Source organism: Larimichthys crocea, chromosome III, assembly GCF_000972845.2.
Source record: "Larimichthys crocea isolate SSNF chromosome III, L_crocea_2.0, whole genome shotgun sequence".
NCBI lineage: Eukaryota > Metazoa > Chordata > Actinopteri > Sciaenidae > Larimichthys > Larimichthys crocea.
In genome coordinates, this window is record NC_040013.1 from 51305535 (window position 1) to 51328369 (window position 22835).

Consider the following 22835-nt stretch of genomic DNA (forward strand, 5'->3'; position numbering starts at 1 on the left):
TTCTTTAATTGTTCTTGTTTACTTGCAGATGAAAGCAGAATCTCGCTGGAGGTTTAGCAGGGGGTCGCCTTGTTTAGTCACTAATGAGCTGCACAATTTAAGGAGTCTTTAGTAACTGACATGAATGGACAGTAGTTTGCATCAGTCGGGAGCTGACTTATAGCAGTGTGTCGAGCTGCATACATTAGTGTGATTAGTGACGGCTGCTGCAGTACGGGGAGAGGAAGAGTTGACAGAAAAGAGAGAGAGAGAGAGAGAGAGAGATGCAAACGTCCTCTCACTCTACAGTATGTGATCACCGGTCTGCAGCATTACTCTACAATGCCATTTCTCTGTGGTCCTCCACTCCCACCCTCTCTCCTCCGCTGGCAGTAATCTCCAGTCGCTCTCGCTGCCTCGCAGCTCCCTGCCCTGCCACAACAACATCTCTCTCTCCTCTCCTGCTCCACTCTCTCCCCAGTGAGGATGACAACCCCGAATTTGATGAACCAGCGAAGCTCTCATTCTGGCTGGTGGCTTCCAAGGGAAACCCCACATGAACGGGCTTACTGGACGAGGTGGTGCCGCATCTAAAGAGCTTCGTAGAAAACCCATCAGCTGTAGCAGTCCTCCGAGTAAGTGCTCTACTGTTTTACTTACAGTACTGTTCCTATCAAAGACAAGGGAAGGGGGGAGTGTGATGACTTGATCCGGGGAAAGAATGAAAGCAGTGTTTTTGTTTTACAGCTGTGAACTGCTACAGCACATTGTTATTTTTCCCAACCCAGCATACTGCAAGTGTTATCTGACAGATACTACATCTGAGGATTTATGGAGTGATGAGATAGCATCGGCAGCACTGGGCTTATGCAGCAGCTGTATCTTGTCTATCAGGAGCGCTATTCTTGGTCACGACACTGAAATGCTGTCTTTGTTTGCCCATCTCTCTTCAGCGCTGTGCTTACTGTAGCATACACTCATACAGATGGCTGTCACTTCCTGGGGTGGTGTTCAAACTCTGTTTGTATGTGGTCATATTGATGCCACTGCATGCTTGCTGCAGATCAATATATACAGAGGAAGGAGGAACTTTTTTTGCATAGTGACAGCCATAGATTGACAGAAAACTGTCTAGAGGGAGGAATGATATGCAGCAAAGGGCCATGGGTTTGGAATTGAACCCAGGGCACTGCAGCAAGGACTCTTGGGTCCTAGGACATGGGTCGACACACTGAGGAACTTTTGAGACAAAGTTTATCTGAATTCCCTCATGCAGGGATTTTTTTTTGGTGATCACTTTAAGCTTCCAGTTGGTGAGGTGTTGTACTAGCTGGGGTTGAGATTCGGTCCAGAAAGACAGCTGAAATGACAAAGTCAGTCGGAAAAACTCTGACAAGACGAAGACTGTGGTTGGAGGAAAGGATCTCTATGGTAACGGCAGGTTTTGCCAAGGGTAGATGAAAGGTGAAGGAAGCTTGCTGCTTCTTTCTGGCGCCTGTTCAGCTGGATCATAAATTATAACACTGACAGGACTTTTCAGGCAAAACAAAACAGAATATTAATAATTTTATATTAATTAAAGAGATTGTGGAGATGAAGAGTATTATAGATAGATAAATGAACACAGTGTATATCATTGCAGAGTGTGCTGTACGAGTTGCCTAGAATATGCAGTATAATAATGGTTAAAAGCTTGGCAGGAGGGCTGTGCATGCACATCTGTTGGTGTTTATTTTAATCTGTGTTTAGAGGTGGTAGAAATGAGAGACACCTGTGCATAGTGAAAAAGAACCAAACTCTCTGCAGCTCAACAGCTCTGTCAATGTAATGTGAGTACTGATGAGAGAGAGAGACAGAGAGAGAGAGAGAGCTTTACTGCTCCATATCCTCAAGTGTCATTTCCCCAGAAGCCTCCTTCAGAAGCCCACGCTGATTCTCATTGTCATACTTTTGTAGACTGTGTTATTCTGTCAGCTCGACCACCTCAGCTGGATCATGCATCCACAGGTCTGTAGCTTTGGTGGTCTAAGTTGAAAGTTTTTTTTTAGTGCCATATTTAATCCACCAATCACCATGCAACAGCCTTGACATCTGAGAGTTGAGGCCTAATACCAAACAGTTACTGACTGAAAGCTAATTGTAGCTTTATCCAACTGGGTTTACGCCCCTTCTTTTGCAACATGATCCACTAGATACTTGCGATAATTTGGCTGTTTTGGAATCGCAGGCCTGTAAGTACAATTGGCAATAGCATTTTCTTTTTTTTCTTTTTTTTTACTGTTTCAGGGAGGATTTTACTTTTTACTTAAGTAATTAATTAAAGTTATTTCTGACCAGTGTTGTATGTATTCTTTTGTATTGGTGCATAAGGAATCAGGCCACAAGGATAAGAATCCCCAGATCCGCTTGCAGCACCTTCAACCTGGTAGTTATACCACAATTTACTCATAAGAGTTGGTGAAATGTATTCAAATGTCTTCAGATACTCTCATGAATGAATTGTGCTAACCAATGAAAATGCACTAGGCCCATTTCTCACCACCACAAATATAAATATTGTAATATCAAGCACAGATTCTATGGATGGGATTGGCTCGGCTTAGTCTTCAAAGCCTGTGGAGCTGGAGAAAAACATTTAAATCAGAGAATCAAACTGCTGCAAATGCACAAACCTGAAGCCCTCAATCTTACTTGCATGGTTGCAGTATTACTAATTTGTTGTTGTCATGACAATAGGCATAAAATGTTTTAGTATATATTGAAGAGGATGGACCCCAAGATCAAACTAGAAGGGAGTAGATGGGAGAAGAACTGCGATCTTGTTTTCAGAGATGAATCTGTGCCACTACAGTGTTGCAACAGGTCTGTGATTCACCGCTGCCTACGGCCCATACAGTACCACTGGCCCCTGGTCACCCTGCAGACTGAATGTAGAGCAACACCATGACTGGGATGCAACCTCTATCCACTCTCCTCCTCTTTAACAACTGTGACTCACAGCCCAGCACACATTATTCAACCCACGAAAAAGAGCTCCTCGACTGAGTTGAGCCAGTGTTCCTCAGCGAATGTTACCGCTCTGCTGTTGATGAGCTCTCATAAACATGCAGTATTTGTGGAACATTTCTGATTGCAGGTTCTGTAATTATACAGCTCGCACAGGCTGTAAAACTAAGTAAAAATGTAGGATGATTTTGACATCCGAACCAGACGGCGGGAATGTGCGCCATTGATGTAACATGCTTCCAGGCTGAAGATCAGCAGGTGCCAGAGAAAGCTCACCTCAGCTAACGCTTTGCTCATGCCATCGTCACTCATTGCAAGCCACCTGCTCCGGCATCATGTCTTGCCAATGAAATTTGAAGAACAGGCAGTATTCTGATGCAGCGCGGGGCACATGCTGCGCGGCCTACTGTGTCACTGAACATCTCACCCCCCCCCCTCCCAAATGACTCTTGAGGCATAAGGATTACATCAGTCACATTTCTGGGGGAAATATTAGTAAGCACCACAGTCATCTACAGAGACTCAAATTGTCTGTTGTTCATCTGGAGTGTCTGCATAGTTTTGCTTTTCAACTCGATCTTTTGGGCAGCAGTGCGATGGTTATGTCCCGCTGCTCACAGACAGCTTAGAGCACACTTAAAAAACAGACAATACAAATGACAATTCACGTGAAGAGGATCATGCAGCAGTAAAAACACATTCTGCAACGCACTGGAGTCCACATCTCAGTTGAGCCTGAGTTGAGCATGTTAATGTGGGGGAAGAGTGGGAGGTGAGCTTTTTATAGAAATTCTCCCTCTGTCGCTCATTCTTCTGCCTGCCTCTTGATCACAAAAGCTGCCAAATATAACCAGCGGTGGTAAAAGAGGCTGTTGTGTGAACACGAGCAGGCTATTTATAGTCTCTGTTTAGCAGAAATATGAGTGCAGATTTGTTCAGGACACTCACTGTGGTATACTCACCACCTAAACTGCGAATAACACACATCTGCTCATCGTCTCTGTGATCACGTTATCATTGAAATGTTCAAATGTTCCAGTGCGAGGTTACTGGGTCTACAGTATGTGCTGTGCTATGCGTGTTCTCAAGTCTTCAGTGCTTGATTGCTAATTGCTAATTGCTGATATGCTGATATGAGCTGATATTATGATGAATTTGAAATGTATGTAATAAGTGCACATTTGCTTGATTAGCGATTCATAATGAATTTAGCTTTGATTGCAATAATCACAGCTGTGATGCAGGGCTTGATGTTTTCCCTGGTTTGTTGTTGAAGTAAACATTTGGACACATGGATTCGATAGTCTCCTGTAACTTTTATGTTGAGTGTCAGGACTGACAGACTGGACAAAAGCCATCTACAGCCATCCACACATGATTATAAAAGCTAAGTGTTTTACATAAGAGCACTGAGTCAGCCCTTCACTGTTCAAGAGAGGCTTGTGCATGGAGACTGTTTACTGTCATGTTTCTCTCCCCATCCTCTCTTCACACTCTCCTCTCCTACAGATTAACGACTACATTCATCAGCATCTCCAGATAAGACCATAAGACCGTCTCCTCCAGAAAAACCTTGTTTAGAGACAAAAAAAACAAAACATCCAGAATTGCCGGACACATGTCACAGGTATTACTCTTCACATGGTAAGAGTTTGATTCCAGAACAAGCTAAATCAGCCATCTGTTTGTCAGTGTGCCTTTATACTGTAGCTGTGAAGGTGTGTGTGTTTGTGTGTGTGTGAGTGTGTGTGTGTGTGTGTGTGTGTGTGTGTGTGTGTGTACTCCACGTCACGTTGACTATTTCTTTTATGGCATGACCAGCTGTACTGGTTACACCCATAGGTGCATGATTGAACACACAACTTAGGGCTCTTTTTACCAAATGGAGTGAAGTTAGTGCATGTACCTTAAAAGTAATCAGAGTATGAGGGCTCACACTAGGCTAAAATAATGAAAAAATAACATTAATATTTAACTTTATTTGTGACTCACCATATTAGCAATGTGTTAGACATGATTTTGCATTGTTATGGAGAGCATGCATCACTTCCCTCACAACGTCCATACACAATGTTTTATGTTTTATAGCATCTTTTTGTTTAATACAGTTAGATGTGTTAATCCTCTGTGGTAAGGATAATCTTTCTGTGGCTTTGTTCTACTGGCTGGTAGTGAGATTCAAGCATTATTTTGTCTTGTAATTGTAACAATGTACTGAAAGTAAAATTAGCATGTGGTTGGGTATATTTCACCTAGCAGCTTGTAGTGATGTGTGAAGCAACTTGCAAAACAGGGAATGCTCCATTTAGAGAAATGTAGACTTACAGCATTAGCTGAACCTCTTCACCGCCTCCATCCCAACATAAAGCATCATTACATTTGCAAACTTCGCTGATCTATTTTTGTCAGATATCTGGTTGATGATCTTATAATCCATCATTAATCAGATCACCATGCAACGTCTTGTGATCTGTCTCTTGAATCTGTTGGAAATGGTCAAATCAAAAGTATCTAGTGATTCTTTGCAGTGACGTTGGATTCCATCACAGTGTTGCTTTTACTGGCTCCAGCCCCATGCTGTGGTGTCATGTCATTGTGAGCATGTGTCTGCATTGTGGCTTTGTGTAAATGTTACCACGCACCAAGTGCTATGACTGTGTATCTGTGGCCGTGCAGCGAGCCCTCTTTTTCTCTGGCTTCCAGCGTCTCTCAGGCTCTGTAGTTCTGTATGGAACGTCTAATTGTATCATCAATCACTATCAATGACACGTGCCACCAAACAAGTGCAGTCTTGCACACTTACACACACACACACACACACACCAATGAACAAATGTATTGTTACTAATGTTGCTGTTGATATTTTAGACAGTGAGACTAAAGTCTGAAGGGATGCTGTGAAAAATACCATCAATGGACCCCAGAGTTTCATAAATAATACAGTGTTTTGCAAGTTCAATAAAATGAACTAGTTCATGTTTATAGTTCACAGTCCCAAAAAATGAGTAGTTCACATTTATTTTTTCTGCATGTTTGTTTTTAAATGAAGTGCTTTACAAAACGCTGTTAGTTTGACTTGGGTGGAGGAAGTTTGCTGCTGTTTGCTCGTGATCATCAGTCACTTGTTTTCCTCACTCTTCATGTTTTTAACTTTATTTTCGCCTGGCATTGATTCCTTGTGTAGTCTTTTTTAAATTTGTTTTAATTGAGTTATGACTCAACAGTGTGTGAGTGTCATTATCATGATATATAAGCAGATATGTTCAGTTTAGTTCACCAAAAACTTGAGCATGTTGAGTAAACGGCACTCTTTTGGTGCGTTCATGATCATACTTAACCGTCTGAGAAAAGTTACGTCCATGCTATGTTCTTGTTTCTAGGTTGAGCAGGAAATCTCACTCGTCCAGAGGAAGATGTCTGACCTGGAGTCAGTGTTGCAGCAGAAGGATATAGAGCTGAAGGCCTCAGAGACGCAGAGGACCATCCTGGAACAGGATCTGGCAACCTACATCACAGAATGCAGTGTGAGTAGTGTGTGTGCTACAGTGGACACCACAGGAACCGTTTTACTCCTTCTAAATATGTATGTGTGCATGTATTTGGACTTGACTGCTATGGGTGCGACAGGTTTTCAGATGCATGATAGACGTTTCTACTTCAGTGACGTTTTAGTATGAGCAAAAAGAAGTAGAAAGCAGGTTAGTTTTAGTTTTACTTCCTACATACTTTATACTGTTTACCAGGCTCATTATTAGAAGGTAGGTCCAATTTATTATTAACCCAGCAAACATTTGAACATTTATCGGCAGTCGACATCACGACATCAACCCATCTCAACTTACATGACATTTACTTTTAAGCCAAGCCACTAAACACCGACCAACTTATGAAAAAACTGTACTGAGAAAAATTTCACAGTTACTTTTGGGTTTTTTAAAGTAGGCCTATAGCCTTCACTGCTGCCTACATAAAGTCCCTTAAATGTGACATTGGCACACACCCACAAAACCTATAACAAGCACAGCTCCTGAGCTGCATGTATTCATGTCATCATATACACATTAGACATCATTTGGGTAAAGGATACCAGTATTGGGCTATATAGATCTATATTTTACCCAAAGTGCAACAACTTTCAACCAAAACAACAAAAACATCTATGACATCTATATTTAATGGGACTCAAATCTCAAATAATGCTTAAGGTGGACACACATGGCCCATAGAATTGCAATAAAAGAGATTTCATGGAAATGTATTTCTAGAACTAAAAACAGATACACATGGACGATTCTCTCTCCTTCAGATCCAGCCCGGAGCTGCTGTTTCACTCCTGTGGGCATTATCTGTCTGTGCTTGGAGAGCAATGGGAGGCCTCAACATTATAAAATAAAAAATAAAATGGAGAAGAATGGGTCCTAAAAATAACCAAAAGTTCACAGGACTAATGCACGGAAAACTGCTGTGCTACCCGACTATGCACGGTTTCATTTTCTTCTTCTTATTTTAAATATGTCTATTAGAAAACATGGCACATAGCGAAAAAAAAGCATCCTCAGAACAAAATTAAATGTCACAGGAATAGCAGAATGGCGACAATGATATAATAAAAGATCAGTGTATGTCCCCGAGACAAAAAAAACATGCTGACTTGGATTTTTGGACGCAATCTGAACAATGAACAATTTTAAATGTCAAGAAAGATTGCCACTTAGTGTGGAATTTATTTGGACCAGCTCTTACTGAATATCAAATTTTTTCTAGCTTTAAGAAGGACATGACATCCGTGAGCCACTGCTGGAGGCAGCTTTAGTTGAGGATCTGTCTTGCCATCAAAAGGTGAAAGCCGGAACCTCCAATTGCACAGTGGTGTAATGGTTATAGTCTTCAGGGAGCCCAGAAAGGAAAATATGTGGGGAAATCTTAATCCAGATCGAGAGTATCTTTAACATGGTTTTAAAATAATTCTGCCAAAAGTGAAGTGGGCAGGAATAAAACAGATAAGTAAGATTGTCATGGTGAACCATGGTATTTATTATGTTGGGATATATTTGTTATAATCTAGCTTTGGAAACCAGAATCCTCAACAGTAGTTTATGAAAACAGAGTCCCACTAATTCTCATCAAAGGTCAATCCTAACTCTGATTTTGTGGACGTGGAGGTGTCATAGGATACAAGGTTAGTTAGTTGTTAGCTGGTGAAGCTTGTCCCACACTTGGGGCAGTGGGTGAAGAAAAGTATGAAACAGAAATATGAGAAAAGATAAGAAGGTAGGAGGAGAAATTCAGTTGACAGATTAGCAAAGATACAGAAAACACTATCTTTATACAGGTCCCTGAAAAGTTTCAGGTCTCTATCGCGCCATAAAGTAAAAGCGGGGAACTGATATCTGATACAATGTCGGGCATGCGTTGGAGACCAACAGGATCAATGCTGGCGTGCAAAGAAAAATATTTCTAAGGTCCTACAGTAATGACTGTAAACAACACAACACATTTCTGTCTCACAGTCACATTTTATCACGGTGTATATAAATATATATACACAGTATAATGTACAGTGTTTCAAACAAATAATCAGTACAGTAGTGTTACAAGTTACTTCATATAATATATATATATATATCTATATCTCAATAGATTTGCCATATATATATAATATATATCTATATAAATATTTGAGTTATGCTGACATGGTCATGACATGGTTTCTGCCTTGTTATGGTAGGTTTTACAGGTCCGTTACATGCATACCCACTGTACTATTACTCTGATAACTTTCATACCTTTGAGGTGTCTTTTGACTAGAAATAATTGCTTGAGACTAATGTTTCCCATCATCTGTTTCATATTGTACTTTCCACCCCCTTTACTGTGGTATGTGTAAGTATTTGTAGAAGTATTATTATTAAATCATTTTTTTAAAATGTATCTGATTGCTGCATCTGCTGCCACCAGTCCAGCTTATGAAAAAGTCCCAGCAAGAAATGATGGTGATTCATGTCTGAACATACCACCCAAAATTTGTGTTAACTGAGTAACATTTTCAAAACTTATGGTGGTGTTTTTTTTTAATGGAAACACGATGGAGCTATTAGTGCCATGCTGTTGTGTACATGCTCATGTATGCTCAAGCTGTGTACCAAATTTAATTATTTTTCATTATTTTATTACTTATTACACAATGTATATTGTATCTGTAGTGCTCCCTGTGGATAAAATTGTAATTGTGCAATCTGGTTGTATGTACAACCCCAATTTGGCTGCAGTGCAGTTTAGCATTGAGGCGTTATGACCTGCTAAGTTTGTCAGTTCACACCTGACATGAGATGAAATTAAATTAGATTAAATATGTGCCAAAGGATGCTTTTATTGAATATTCCAAAACATGTGATCTATATCAGTTGAATCAGTATAATTAAAGGAACTCACTGTACAAAAATACTACTTCTCCTGGGAAATGGGAGTAATAGGAAAAGTAATAGCATGAGACACATCGATGTTTATATGTGAAGAGTGGAATGATGTGTCTTTCTGCAAATATGTGAAAGGACAAGTGATACAAAAAATGTAATCAAGAAGATAAAGAGTGAAGAGAACGATGTGTGTCTAAGTATAATTCTTTAGTACATAAGTATAGAAAAATGAAGGGATAGTTTGGGGGTTTGAAGTGTGGTGGTATGAGGTACTTATCTATAGTCAGTGTGTTACCTATTGTAGACAGCAGTCAGCACACTGACTGAAGTTCTGGCATAACAGTACAGCAAAGCACTGCTGTGGACAGGGTCAGCAGAAAAACATTTTACAGTTCTTCGGAAAGGGTGAAAAGAGGTAGTGTAGTTATCTACAGTAAGAGAAAAATACCATTTTTGAACATTAAAACATATTCTAGTAGGAACCCCAAAAAAGTATATTTGGGTGTACAAAACATCTGTATGTCTTGGTTTCAGAGTCTAAAGCGCAGCTTGGAACAGGCTCGTATGGAGGTGTCACAGGAGGATGATAAAGCACTGCAACTTCTGCATGACATCCGGGAGCAGAGCAACAAGCTGCAGGAGATCAAAGAACAGGTGGGATGGCATGGCGGTTTACTGTTTACACTATTTTTATACTATACTATTTGCTCAAATCACTAAACTGTCTAACATTACAATCACCAAGTTATGTTCATTGTACAATTCTTGAAAGAGTTCAGTGGGCCGAGAACAAATGAAGTAATCTCAGTTTAGAGGTGGAATTTATCTTATCTCTAACTCATTCACTTCTTCGATGGATATTTGAGGTGATCTCTATACTGTATGTAATGTAACATGAATATCAAAAGAATTTCTCTTAAAAAGAAGCAGATTAAGAGTATTTCATAATGGCAGTCAGATGGAGCAGGTTAAGTCACTCAGGCTGTGTCTGTGGGGTGTGAGTATTAATTAAACAGTCATGGAAGTGGAGCCCCAACATTCTCTAGTACAGAAGCCTATTGCATTCTCTTGAAAAAAAAATCAGCTGTTTTTTTACCAAATTAATGATTTATGTCAGAACTCCAAGAAAGGTTTGTAGCAACCAAGCAACCAGTATGCTCCACATACTTCCAGCGCCTGACTTCGGCTGGAGCCCCGTCAAGCCTGACCTTCTCTGTTCTACTGTCTCCGTTGGAGCAGGAAAGAAAGTTGGCTATGGCATCTTTGCCCTCTGTCTATGGACCACCTTGAAATTAAATGGGTACAAGCTTAATACCAGGTGGTCTGAACAGAAGGTGAATGGACCATGCTATAATGTGACTAATAATGTGACGGAAAGGTGCCTGCCTCCGAAGTGGTATCTCACAGACCCAGCCGTCTTTGTGTTGGCACTGAGCCCCTCCTGCCTGCCCACCTGTGTTTGAGCGCTGTGTCCACCTGCTGCACATGCTTCACCCAGCTGTTACTGTGGATAATTAACATCTTCCAAGTGGGCGACAGCATATGCAGCATGACGACACAACTCACAGTCCATGTTGGAAGGTAGTTGGGTCACCAAACAACCCAAACAGAAGCATAACAAACTGGTACAACTTGTGAGCAGTGCCCAACTGATTCAGAAGATTGTCAACCTAGGGAATCAGGCCCACTCAAGTAGGCTACACAGAACCACAAGAACAATGGGACTGCACCAGACACTGTTAGACTCCAATCTTTAACACTTTCAGTTTTTCCTGAAGAACTATTTCTCTCCAAGTTTTAAGAAGGCTGAGATGTTAAATCTGTGTTTCCCCTCCACAACCTCATAGTCACCATTGCCTGCTTGGTGAGTAATTTAAAGCTGCTAGATAGGAATAATAGAGGTACTTTATCTCCTGCTGCAAACTGTCTCAGTCTAGATCTCCATTTCTCTATTGTACATGTGCTGGTAACGCTCCTAGGCCCTGGGCAAATTCTCATGTGATTATTGCTCCAGTGTATGGAGTTTTGCAACTAGCTTTCAGGGCAAGATGCAAAACAACTATGTATATCTATTCGAATGCCAGGCCAATAGAATTGGGCTATTATGTGGTTTAGTGTTTTGTACCTCATGATGCAGTGCCACATTTATGTGAATTATCGCTCGATAATCGATCTGTTAGGCTGTGTGTGTGCGTATTGCTGCATGTGTGGCAGTACGACATGATAGAGTGTTGCCAACTGTGAGAATTAAGCTGTTACAAGACTGACAGTTGTTTGAGACAACAGATAGAGAACATGAAAAATAATCCTGGCATTATGCACCATTTTTTTCTGAAAAGGGTAACAGAAAAGCAACCTGTTTTTTCTCAGCCTACACTAGTGCTGGTTACCAAGCACTGAATACATTGTGCAATGGTTGCTATGGTAATGGGAGCCATATACCTACAAGTGAAGAGAGCACTGATGCAGTGGGCAGGCTGTCGTGATGAGGTGCTGGGGCCTTAGCTCATACTGTTTGAGAAACAGAAATTTTGACCATTACTTGATATAGTACCCCAAAATTAGTGTCAATATGTATTACACAAATATACAAGAGCTTTTTATTAGCATGTATTTTTAAAAAACTCCCCTGGTGCTGCATTTAATATCCTGTACTGTCTATACACTTTAATGCTAAATTTATTAGCATCATTTAATCCTAACTTAAAATGAATTATGTTGTAGTTCAAAAATGACATTTAGACAATACAATATTGTCTTGTAACTGAGCTGCTGTTCCTTGGCAAGAGAAGGCAATTGAAGTAGTTGAAGACATACAAACAAAAACTGAATTTGGTCCCCCATTACTGTACATCCACTGGAATCACATTAGGTAAATGCAGTGTTAATATGTAACCATTGTTTTAAAACAGACAACCTTAACCTATCTTTAAATGTTTCAGTATACTAGAAACAGGAATACATTTGACATTTGAGGACAGATGTGTTTGGGATTTCACAACTCCGTCTATGTCTCCACATAAAGGTCAAGATTTGTCTTGCAGAAGGATGTCTATAAGCAGAGTTACAGTAACATACTGCCATCAAAATTGTCATTGTATTGGTCAACAGAGGAGTGTATTACAAAGTGAGATTAATGTGTTAGCGAGGGATGCCTAACTTCAATTAGCCAATGTTCACTTTTGCTGCACACTTACACGCATTTCAGATCAAAAAAACATAATTCTTTTCCTGACAATATTCTAAATGATACAGATTTTCAGATGAGGAAATACATAATATTGAGCCATACATTAGTAGCTTAATGTCACCGAACAAAGCTATGTAATGTTTACTGCAGATCTAACTGGATGCACCATGCTGTGCTTTTTCAACCCTGTCTCCCAGAAATTAGTTTGTCTATTTCTAAAATGTTTTCATAATTACGTTTTTAATCACTGTCTGAATTATGGTGAGAGACAATGTCATTTCCTATTTGCTTCAGGTAATATTAAGACTTTAAATGTGTCACCTTACACTTAAAGAATAATGAAGGCACAGCAAAACAAGGCAACTTTGGATGATTTTGAGGGAGCGAGAGAGAGGGAGAGAGAGAGAGAGAGAGAGAGAGAGAGAGAGAGAGGGTTTTCGGTAACAGAGATGTGACTGCATCTTCAACCAATACCGTGCCTGGCTAGGCATAACCCTGGGGGGAGGGGGAGTCCCCCGGCAGTCTAATCCTATGGCAGCATAACTAAGGGATGACATGAGCCAGCCCTAACTATAAGCTTTATCAAAAAGGAAAGTCTTAAGTCTACTCTTAAAAGTGTTGACCGTGTCTGCCTCCCGAACCCAGAATGGTAGTTTGTTCCACAGAAGAGGAGCCTGATAGCTGAAAGCTCTGGCTCCCAATCTACTTTTGGAGACTATAGGAACCACAAGGAACCCAGCATCCTGAGAGCGCAGTGTTCTAGAGGGGTAGTAAGGTATTATGAGCAGGACTAAAATCAGCCCCAACTCTTAGCACTTTTAAATCCAGGTTAAAAACTTTTCTCTTTTCACGTGCTTATGGCTAAACTCTTTTAAAGAACCTTTAAAGAATTTTTAATCATAATCCAGTGATTCGTTTAATGTTTTAAACTGTTTTCAAATTTGCTGTTTTAATGATTTTAAATGACATTGTGATGTTTTTAATTAAATTGCTATTGCTAATGCTATTGCTATTGCTTGTCTTAATGTCAAATGTTTTTCCTTGCCTCTGTAAAGCACTATGAATTGCCTTGTGTATGAATTGTGCTATACAAATAAACTTGCCTTGCCTTGCCTTGCCTTGCCTTGCCTTGCCTTGCCTTTTAGATATGATGATGCCTGACCATGAAGAGCTATGTAAGTAAGGAGAAGAATTTTAAATTCTATTCTAGATTTAATAGGTAGCCAATGCAAGGAAGCCAAAATGGGAGAGATGTGATCTCTGATCTTGGTTCTTGTCAGAACACGTGCAGCAGCATTCTGAAATAACTGCAGAGTCCTAAGAGACTTATTAGAGCAGCCTGATAACAAAGAGTTACAATAGTCCAGCCTAGAAGTAACAAATGCGTGGACTAGTTTTTCTGCATCCGCTTGAGAGACAATGCGTCTGATTTTAGCGATGTTACGTAAGTGGAAGAATGCAGTCCTCGAAATTTGTTTTATGTGGACGTTAAAGGACAAATCCTGATCAAAGACAACTCCAAGATTCTTCACAGTGGAGCTGGAGGCCAGGGTGATCCCGTCTAAAGTAACTAAGTCTCTAGAAAGAGAATTTCTGAGGTGTTTGGGTCCAATTACAAGAACTTCAGTTTTGTCTGAATTTAACATCAGAAAATTGTAGGTCATCCAATTTTTTATATCCTTAAGGCATGCTTGGAGTTTAGTGATTGGTTTCATCAGGCTCGATCGATAAATATAATTGGGTGTCGTCAGCATAACAATGAAAATTGATAGAGTCATTTCTAATAATGTTCCCTAAAGGAAGCATATATAAACTAAATAGAAGTGGTCCAAGTACAGAACCTTGTGGGACTCCATGACAAACTTTGGTATGCATGGAGGATTCATCATTGACGTGTACCAACTGAGATCAATCTAAGAAATACGACTTAAACCAGCTTAGGGCGGTTCCTTTGATGCCAATTTGATGTTCCAGTCTCCGTAAAAGAATTTGATGGTCAATGGTGTCAAATGCAGCACTAAGATCTAACAGGACAAGTACAGAGATGAGTCCTTTGTCTGATGCCATTAGGAGGTCATTTGTAACTTTGACTAATGCGATCTCTGTGCTATGATGCACTCTAAATCCTGACTGAAAATCCTCAAATAGACTATTGTTATGGAGAAAGTCACACAGCTGATTAGCTACAGCTTTCTCAAGTATCTTAGACAGAAAGGGAAGGTTTGATATCGGTCTGTAGTTGGCTAAGACCTCTGGGTCTAGAGTGGGCTTTTTAAGAAGAGGTTTAATTACAGCTACCTTAAAGGACTGTGGTACATATCCTGATAATAAAGACAGATTAATCATATCCAATAACGAATTACTAACTACAGGTAAAACATCCTTGAGCAACCTGGTTGGGATGGAGTCTAAGAGACAGGATGACGGCTTAGCTGCAGAAATGATTAAAGTTATTTGATGAAGGTCGATGGGGGAAAAACAGTCTAAATACATATCAGGTTTTACAGCTGTTTCAAAACTTGCTGTATCAGAATGCAGATCAATGTCTGTTGAGGGCAAGAGGTGATGGATTTTGTCTCTAATAGTTATAATCTTATCATTAAAGAAGCTCATGAAGTCATTGCTACTTAGACCTAAGGGAATAGATGGTTCAGTAGAGCTGTGATTCTCTGTTAGCCTGGCTACAGTGCTGAAGAGAAACCTGGGGTTGTTCTTATTCTCCTCAATTAAAGAAGAGTAATAGGCTGCTCTGGCATTACGGAGAGCCTTCCTGTATGTTTTGAGATTATCTTGCCAGACTAGATGAGATTCTTCCAGTTTAGTGGCACGCCATTTGTGTTCAGATTTACGTGTCTCTTACTTTAATTTACGAGTCTGCTGGCTATACCATGGTGCTAGCCTTCTTTGTTTAATTGTCTTCTTTTTCAGAGGTGCAATAGAGTCTAAAGTTGTCCGTAATGAGCCTGTAGTACTATCAACAAGATGATCTATTTGTGAGGGGCTAAACACTTTAAATGGATATGCACAACATTACATGTTGAATTTATATGCAGTGTGTTTTATATTATTATTATTAGTAGTAATTACATTACACAATCTTGAATCCAAAAAAGTTGGGACGCTGTGCACAATGTAAATTTAACCTGGAAGACACAACTTCTATGATTTCCAAAAACACTTGTGGAAATGTGGACTGTTCAGACCACGGCACACCTTTTCATTTCAGTCAGTCTGTCTCAGATGAGCTCAATCCCAGAGACGTCTACTGCATTTCTAGATGTTGTTCATATCTGGCTTTTTCTTTGCATGGTAGAGTATTAATGTGCATTTGTAGATGCAGTGAGCTTTGCTTACTGACAATGGTTTTCTGAAGTGTTTACGAGCCCATGTCATAATATCCTTTATAAGGTTGTGCATTTTTGATGCATGCATGGCTAATCTTTACTTTTTTTTCTGTGTATTTTTCTTTTCTTCCCAAAAAAAAATTGCTCTTAAACTGCTGGACTATTTTCCCACACAGTTTTTCTCAAAGAAGTGAACTTTGCCTTATGTTTTCTTATGAACAACTGAGCATTTCAAGGATGCCCCTTTCATACTTATCATAAAAATAACAATAACATTGTCAAAGCAAACCTTCCATGGAAAGATTAGGATTAAAACAAAAAAAATTCAGTCTATGAGTATATTGTACATTGGTGCCTCTCAGTGGGGTATTTACACCAGCTAAATCCAGCATTTTATCTTGAAAAGCATCTGTCTCCCACGCTCTGTCATATGACTGCAGTATTTATCATTTTCACGCAGAAGCCATGCAGTGTTGGAACAACAAACAGCAGAGATTGGGGATGGATTCTCTCCATCAGAGATAAGCAATCTGTGTCAAAGCCATTAAAATCACAATGTCAGCAAAGACATTTAAACAAGGAATTATGGAAAGCCAGAGTCAAAATAGCATTATCTCATAATGATATAACACAGACAAAAGTGAATGCAGTATCCTGTTGATCTTTCTATAAAGTTACAGTCCCATTTCCAAAAATGTTGTAAAATGTAAATACAGTAGAAACAAAATGTGATGATGTGCACAACATTGAAACATTGATGTTTGCCTCTCTGTTAATCACCTCTTATTTTAAAAGCACTCTGTAAGCATCTGTGAACTGACAAGACCAACTTGATATGGAATTTTTTCTCATTCTTGCTTGATGTAAGATTTCAGCTGTGCAACAGTTCGGGGTCTCCTTGTGGTAACAACCTCCTGGTTGTATTTTCATTTTATAATGTACCAAACATTTTCAGTTGGTGAAAAGTCTGGACTGCAGACAAGTCAATTTAGGACTCTTTTACTAAGGAGCCATGCTGTTTGAATACGTGCAGAGTGCGGTTTGACATTGCATTTCTTACATTTGTTTTTGGTTTGGAAAAGACAGATTACTCCAATGTCATTAGGTGCTGAGTATCAGTCTCAAACTTTCTAATCATGTGATGTCTAGGAGCACCTTCTGGTCCCTACTGGTTTTCTCCCTTCATTTTGTGATATGCCAAATGTGTGTCCTTCCTCCCCCCTGTCATCTTACTTATTTGACCCTTTAGGCCTTAATGAAAAAAAAGCTTTTTCTAAATGTTTGTTCTGTACCTGTTTACATATTGTCTCTTTGTGGCTCTTTTATTGTATGAAAATGTTCCGTTCCACTTGCTCTGGGTCAGCACATATCTGCAAACCTTTGAGCTGGACTTGAATGATTTCTTCAACAATACTTCCGGTTAGGACTGATGATACTGCAGATAAAGAATGTAAGCAGCCCCAAGATGAGTGAATCTATCTTGGAAGTTTTAAATATGTAAAGCTGTTTTGAGTGTTTTGAGTCTTTCTTTGGCCTCTTGGGAGTTTTTTCAACACAAGTGACACAGGTATGCTTTCTTTACAATTGCTTCTTCATGCAACAGGTTACTTGAACAAGCCAAGAACAGAAAACTGATTGTACAACTGGTTCTCTGTAATAAAAGAACACTATGATTCAGTTCTCCACAAGACCGTTGTTGTTTAATGTCTTATTGAAAGCTGAATTCCCTTGTCTTTAATTTCTTTTAATTTAACTTTTACACTGTGTGACTCTTTTGCTGAAATGGAATCATTTATAGCGTTTATTGACTTGGGAAGTCACGACCAGATGAAAGGTAGTTCCCAGGAGATCCAGTCAGTTCAATTTGATGGGAGCTGTCATCCTGCTCTTGTGGAGTTAAAATGATGAGTGAGGCGTATGGCACAGAGATATTTTTATACAATGCTCAGTCACCTCACTGGTGGGTTTTTCTTCCCTGACCCACACAGATCAACATGGGCTAGGGAGACAGTCTCTTTACTCATGGTTACACAACCTACCATTCTACTTCAGCTAAATTGTCCTGGCATTGTTTTCAGCACGTCTGAGGTAGTCTACTTTGCTTGTTCTAATGTGTGTCGGTTGCGCATCAGTCTCCGTGGATACAGAAAGATGTTCCTTTTTATTAGCCTGACAGAGAGGCTGATGTGCTCTGTAAGCTGATGAGGAGGTTGAAATTAGATCTGTTAGGCTGTGACTAATTACTGTTAAACAGACATGTGCATTAAGTGACTCTGACTGATCAAATTTTCTCTCTGCATTCCTTTCCCTGTTCAGTGACTTTTTATACCATTAGCGTGCTTATATCATAGTATATACTATATATACCATATTTGAAATGTCTGTACTTGCATTACTTCCAACAAAATTGACATATAATACTTATATATAATATAGAACATTTTAATATAAGCTTTTTAATTGCAAGTTTTGTTCAATGTTGTTGTTTTGTTTGAATGTGTTACCGGCAGAATATCTACAAATTATCTCTTTTGTTCCTATAAATGATGCAGTGGCTTTTAACAAGGACATTTTTAAAAACAGGTTCAGGTCAAACAGCACTGGGGCTTACAATATACAGTAATTGCTCTGCCAATTTTTCCAAAATTTGCTGCAATGGTCGAGGGGCACCCTTGATGGTAGACAAATATAGTCACGTTAACTGGATAAAGTGCTTACAGGAAGCCAAAATTTGAAAAGACCGTCTCCTATTCCAGGAACTTTTTGGCAGCAGTATGTGCTCTGCTAAGTGGAATGTACTCTTGTCATATTGAAAATATCCTTAGTGCTCCTTTTGGGGGGGCGGGGGCTGGGCTATCCTATTCTACCATGTTTGTGGTGTTTGTGCAGGAATATCATGCCCAGCTGGAGGAGATGCGAGTTTCCATCAGACAACTGGAGGAGGACCTGTCTGCTGCTCGTCGCCGTAGCGACCTGTACGAGTCCGAGCTGAAAGAGTCCCGGCAGACCAGCGAGGAGCTGAAGAGGAAGGCTGCCGACTACCAGCATAAGATGCAGAAGGTCTGCACTGTAACTAAAACTGTTGTTGAGCAGTTGAGCCTATGTTTCACATAGGAAGCTTTCTTTGTCACTTTATTCTGAATTGCAGTATGGCTCTGAATCACAGTGTAACTCAATATAATAATATGATTCTATATGATTCATATTTAACTCACTCACATGCCGTTTCTTCCTTACTGTCTACCTGCTGTGATCATTACTGTGAGGGATCTCAGAGCTTCCTATATTTTTACAGGCTAAAGAGCAAGGCAAAGCAGAAGCAGAGGACCTGATGGCCAAGTTGGAGAAGGTAGATACTTTTCTTGTAACCCTCCACCCGTTTCCCAAAACTAACTTCAAACTACATTTACAAAAACCTCTTCTCTTCTCCACTCAGTACATTTTATCTGTACTCAAAATGAAACATCATAAAAAGCCAGTCAATGTGTCAGCACTCTGAGGAGTCATTACACACATTACAACACAACAGACTGAATGATTTGATGAATGGGTTTTGGGCACTGATGCTTTAGTATCATGAAAACAGTAATAATAAGATTCTGTCATTGAGGATTGCAAAAATGACAAGTTGAAGTGACAAGTGTGCTTAAATGTCAATCGTTACATATCACGATGACTGTATTCTTCTTCTTCTAGACCAACGCTGAACAGCAGACAAAGATCCAGGATCTCCAAGAGAAGCTTGGCAAGGTAGAATATTGTGAATAATAATGAATAATTTACAGCATATGAGCTTGTGCTTTTAAATGCAAGAGATGTAACAGCACTTCACACTGTCAGATGATTGTATAAACTCTTTCTCTACCCTCCCTGACCTTCTTTTTCTCTCTGGCTCTCTCTTAAACTCTATGTCTATGGCCTGAGAACAATTTAGCTGTCTTTAAAAACTAGAGTTACTGCTTAATTATCAGCAATAAAACAGTTTTGCCTCATTAGAAAAAATTATTTCATCCTAATTGTCTTTTCCTAGAAATGAATATTTAAAAGGTACCATCCATTCTGCAGGGCACACATGAGGATTTGCTGCTGATATTCAAGACTGACTGAGTCTACATTTGGGATAGGTCTACTTCTGACTCAGTGCAAAATAGTTCATGAAATAATCAGCAGAATATAACCCAGTGCTGTTTATTAAATAAATTGATATTAGAAATATACAGTAGGGTGTGTAGTAATTGCCACAAAATTATTCCTGATACACAAACTTCTTATCAGCGACTTGTGCATTGTAATCTAGTGTCACCAGTGATGCAGATGCATATATAACTGATTAATTACATGTATTTGATTTGTCCGCATACACAATTATTATACTGGTGCATGTTCATATGATTTATGTTATGACTTAATTCTTTTAATTGGTGTAGATATTATTCGTTACTGTGACATCATGTGTTAGAGATTGGACATGTGGGTCTGTAAATCGACTTTCTATCACATTCAGGTTTGAGTAAACCACATTTACATTTACACACCTTTTCAGTGGTATTTTTCCCATAACCTCTAGTCGTTAAAGGCGAGTGCTGAGGCTACAGACCTCCTTCAGACCATGAGGGTGGCCAAAGAGCGCATGGAGCGAGATCTGGAGAGGCTACAGAACAAGGAAGATTCCAGTGACAGCTTGCGTAGACGCCTCCGTGAGACTGAGGTACATACACAGTGTAGTACACGTACACAACCTGCCTATATATATGTGTGTATATATATGTGTGTGTATATATATATATATATATATACACACACATTCTCTTCTCTTTCCTCTTGTTAGTCTGTGTATCATGTGATTTGTTGCTTTGCAGCATCACAAAGCTGTTGTTGTGTGTTTGTTTTACAGTGTTTCATTAATAATCCAACTTAGGTATCTGCTAATCACAAACATCTTCTGTGGAACTCTGTGCTATGATGGCATGATAGCATGTCAGAGAGCTATGTAGCTCATTTGAAAAGAAAATTCACTTACTCTTCACTTTGTGAAGCTCCCTCACTTTCCTGTTTGTGTAAAACTAAACCAAAGAGTATTTAAGCTTAAGTTTAAAATCATCTCAGACTTTCACCATATCTCATATAACATAATGTTATGTTTTTGTACAAATAATGCCCTGTTGTAGTCATTGTGTAGAGACAATCTGTGGTCTTGAACACAGGCAGTTATTGTCTCTGGTGTTATGAAGCTAATCAGTCTGCATGTGACTGCATTTCACTAATTGATTTTCCAGTGGCTCAGTGCTCCTGTCTCTGCTGTGATGTTAACAAACTGCTTTTGTTTCTTTGCAGGCCGAATTCACTGGCTAAATTGTGCATGCCGTAACATCTAAATTGAATAAAAAGATATCTGTGTAAATGTCTTTTAATAACATTTTTTATCTTAGTGCTCTTAAGTAATTTGCTATTGTTATTATGTTCCAATGTTTTGTTTTGCTTTAATACCTGTTTATGCAAAAAAAAAAACTGTCTTGCTTGTGCAATGTAATTAACTATTTCAGCAACAGTGCAACAGTGCAAGAGTGCAGATTCCAGTGAGCAAACCTTTCATCATCTTCAACATTGTCTCATAATCAATCTTAGAAGCCATCAGCTATTGCCTGACAGTGCAGATATTTATTTATAGAGATTATCTCATGAGTCTCTGTCTGCCAAATGCAGAACTGTATGGTGGCCTAATCACATAATATACATATACACATTAGATATTCATTCATGCTGTGTCTGTAGTTACATTTACAATGTACTTTGTCTGTATGAGATCTTTTAAAACAGCACTTCACATGTAAATTTGATAATTAACACAGGATCATTTAGACAGGAGACTCAGGAGTCAAATTTAAACACCTCTGAGGACCTCTCACACCATCACACATTCTGTAAGTCAGTTAATGCTTGTATGTGTGTTGTGTCTGTTGTGTGTGCAGGACGGTAGAAAGACTCTGGAGAACCAGGTGAAAAGGCTGGAGATTGTCGAGCGCCGGGAGACTAAACTGAAGGAAGAAATCCAGAGCAAGGCCCAGCAGATTCAGCAGATGGCAGATAAGATTCTGGTAACCTGCCTTTCACTACTTGTGTTGAGCTAAAATAATCAGTGGAGGTGTGAGATAAACATAGCTCATTGTCATCACTGCAGAGGAAGTGCTATTTTACATAATATTTCTGAGAAAATCTCATGTTTATCTTTGATTATCTCTATGGATGATGTAAACTGTTATTTCTACATACACAGGGCACAAAGTTACAACAACAACACTAATAATGTCTCATTTAAAGCTGTAGCTGTAGGTCACCTGGTAGAGTGAGCACCTCATGTACTAAGGCTGAATCCTTACCACAGCAGACCTGGTTTGATTCCCTGTCTCTCTGAAGTTGTGTGTCTGCAAAGGCAATAGTTAATTTACTAGCATGGACCACACCATCATCCATACAATACATTTAAATGATTTACTGACCAAACAAAAGATCGTAAGTGAAGCGGAAACTCTTGTACTTCTTCGTTCTGTTACTGCATTCATTGTGGTGAAGTTTTGGTGGGGAATCTACCATAAAACTCAGGCACCACAGCCCCCCTGAGAACCCTCTGGAGAGTAGGAAGCAGAGGGAGAAATAGGAGAAAGAGATGGGGTGAGCAGGAGAGAGGCCAAAATACAAGAGTGATTTATAGGAATGTTGGAAGTGGCAAGGTAGAGGTGTGTCCTGTTCCTGAAACTCTGCTAGAAAACTTCAGTGGATAATAATCTTTGCTGTGTTTCATTTAGGTGTGCCAGTTCCAGGTGTTAGCATTGTTCATTAGTTCCAGCTTTTCTTGCTAAGTAAAAGGTCGAAAAAGCATCCCGAAGGGTCAGGTTGATCCCA

General features: G+C 39.5%; 1 protein-coding gene across 6 annotated transcripts in view; it reads left to right on the top strand.

Annotated features, from left to right (window-relative positions):
* The first annotated feature begins 63 nt into the window (after positions 1-63).
* Positions 64-22835, top strand: part of citb (citron rho-interacting serine/threonine kinase b) — a 47990-nt gene continuing 25218 nt past the window's right edge. For 4 of the 6 annotated variants that reach the window (XM_027278217.1, XM_027278220.1, XM_010740224.3 and 1 more), the window contains exons 1-9: positions 65-614; positions 4495-4612; positions 6366-6509; positions 9936-10055; positions 18825-18995; positions 19231-19284; positions 19632-19685; positions 20503-20643; positions 21905-22030. In XM_027278217.1, coding sequence (XP_027134018.1) covers positions 4604-4612; positions 6366-6509; positions 9936-10055; positions 18825-18995; positions 19231-19284; positions 19632-19685; positions 20503-20643; positions 21905-22030 — 819 coding nt within the window. In that variant the 5' untranslated portion in view covers positions 65-614; positions 4495-4603. Of the gene's footprint in view, positions 615-4494; positions 4630-6365; positions 6510-9935; positions 10056-18824; positions 18996-19230; positions 19285-19631; positions 19686-20502; positions 20644-21904; positions 22031-22835 lie in introns of all 6 variants that reach the window. The other 2 variants (XM_027278219.1, XM_027278218.1) reach the window with 2 other exon arrangements.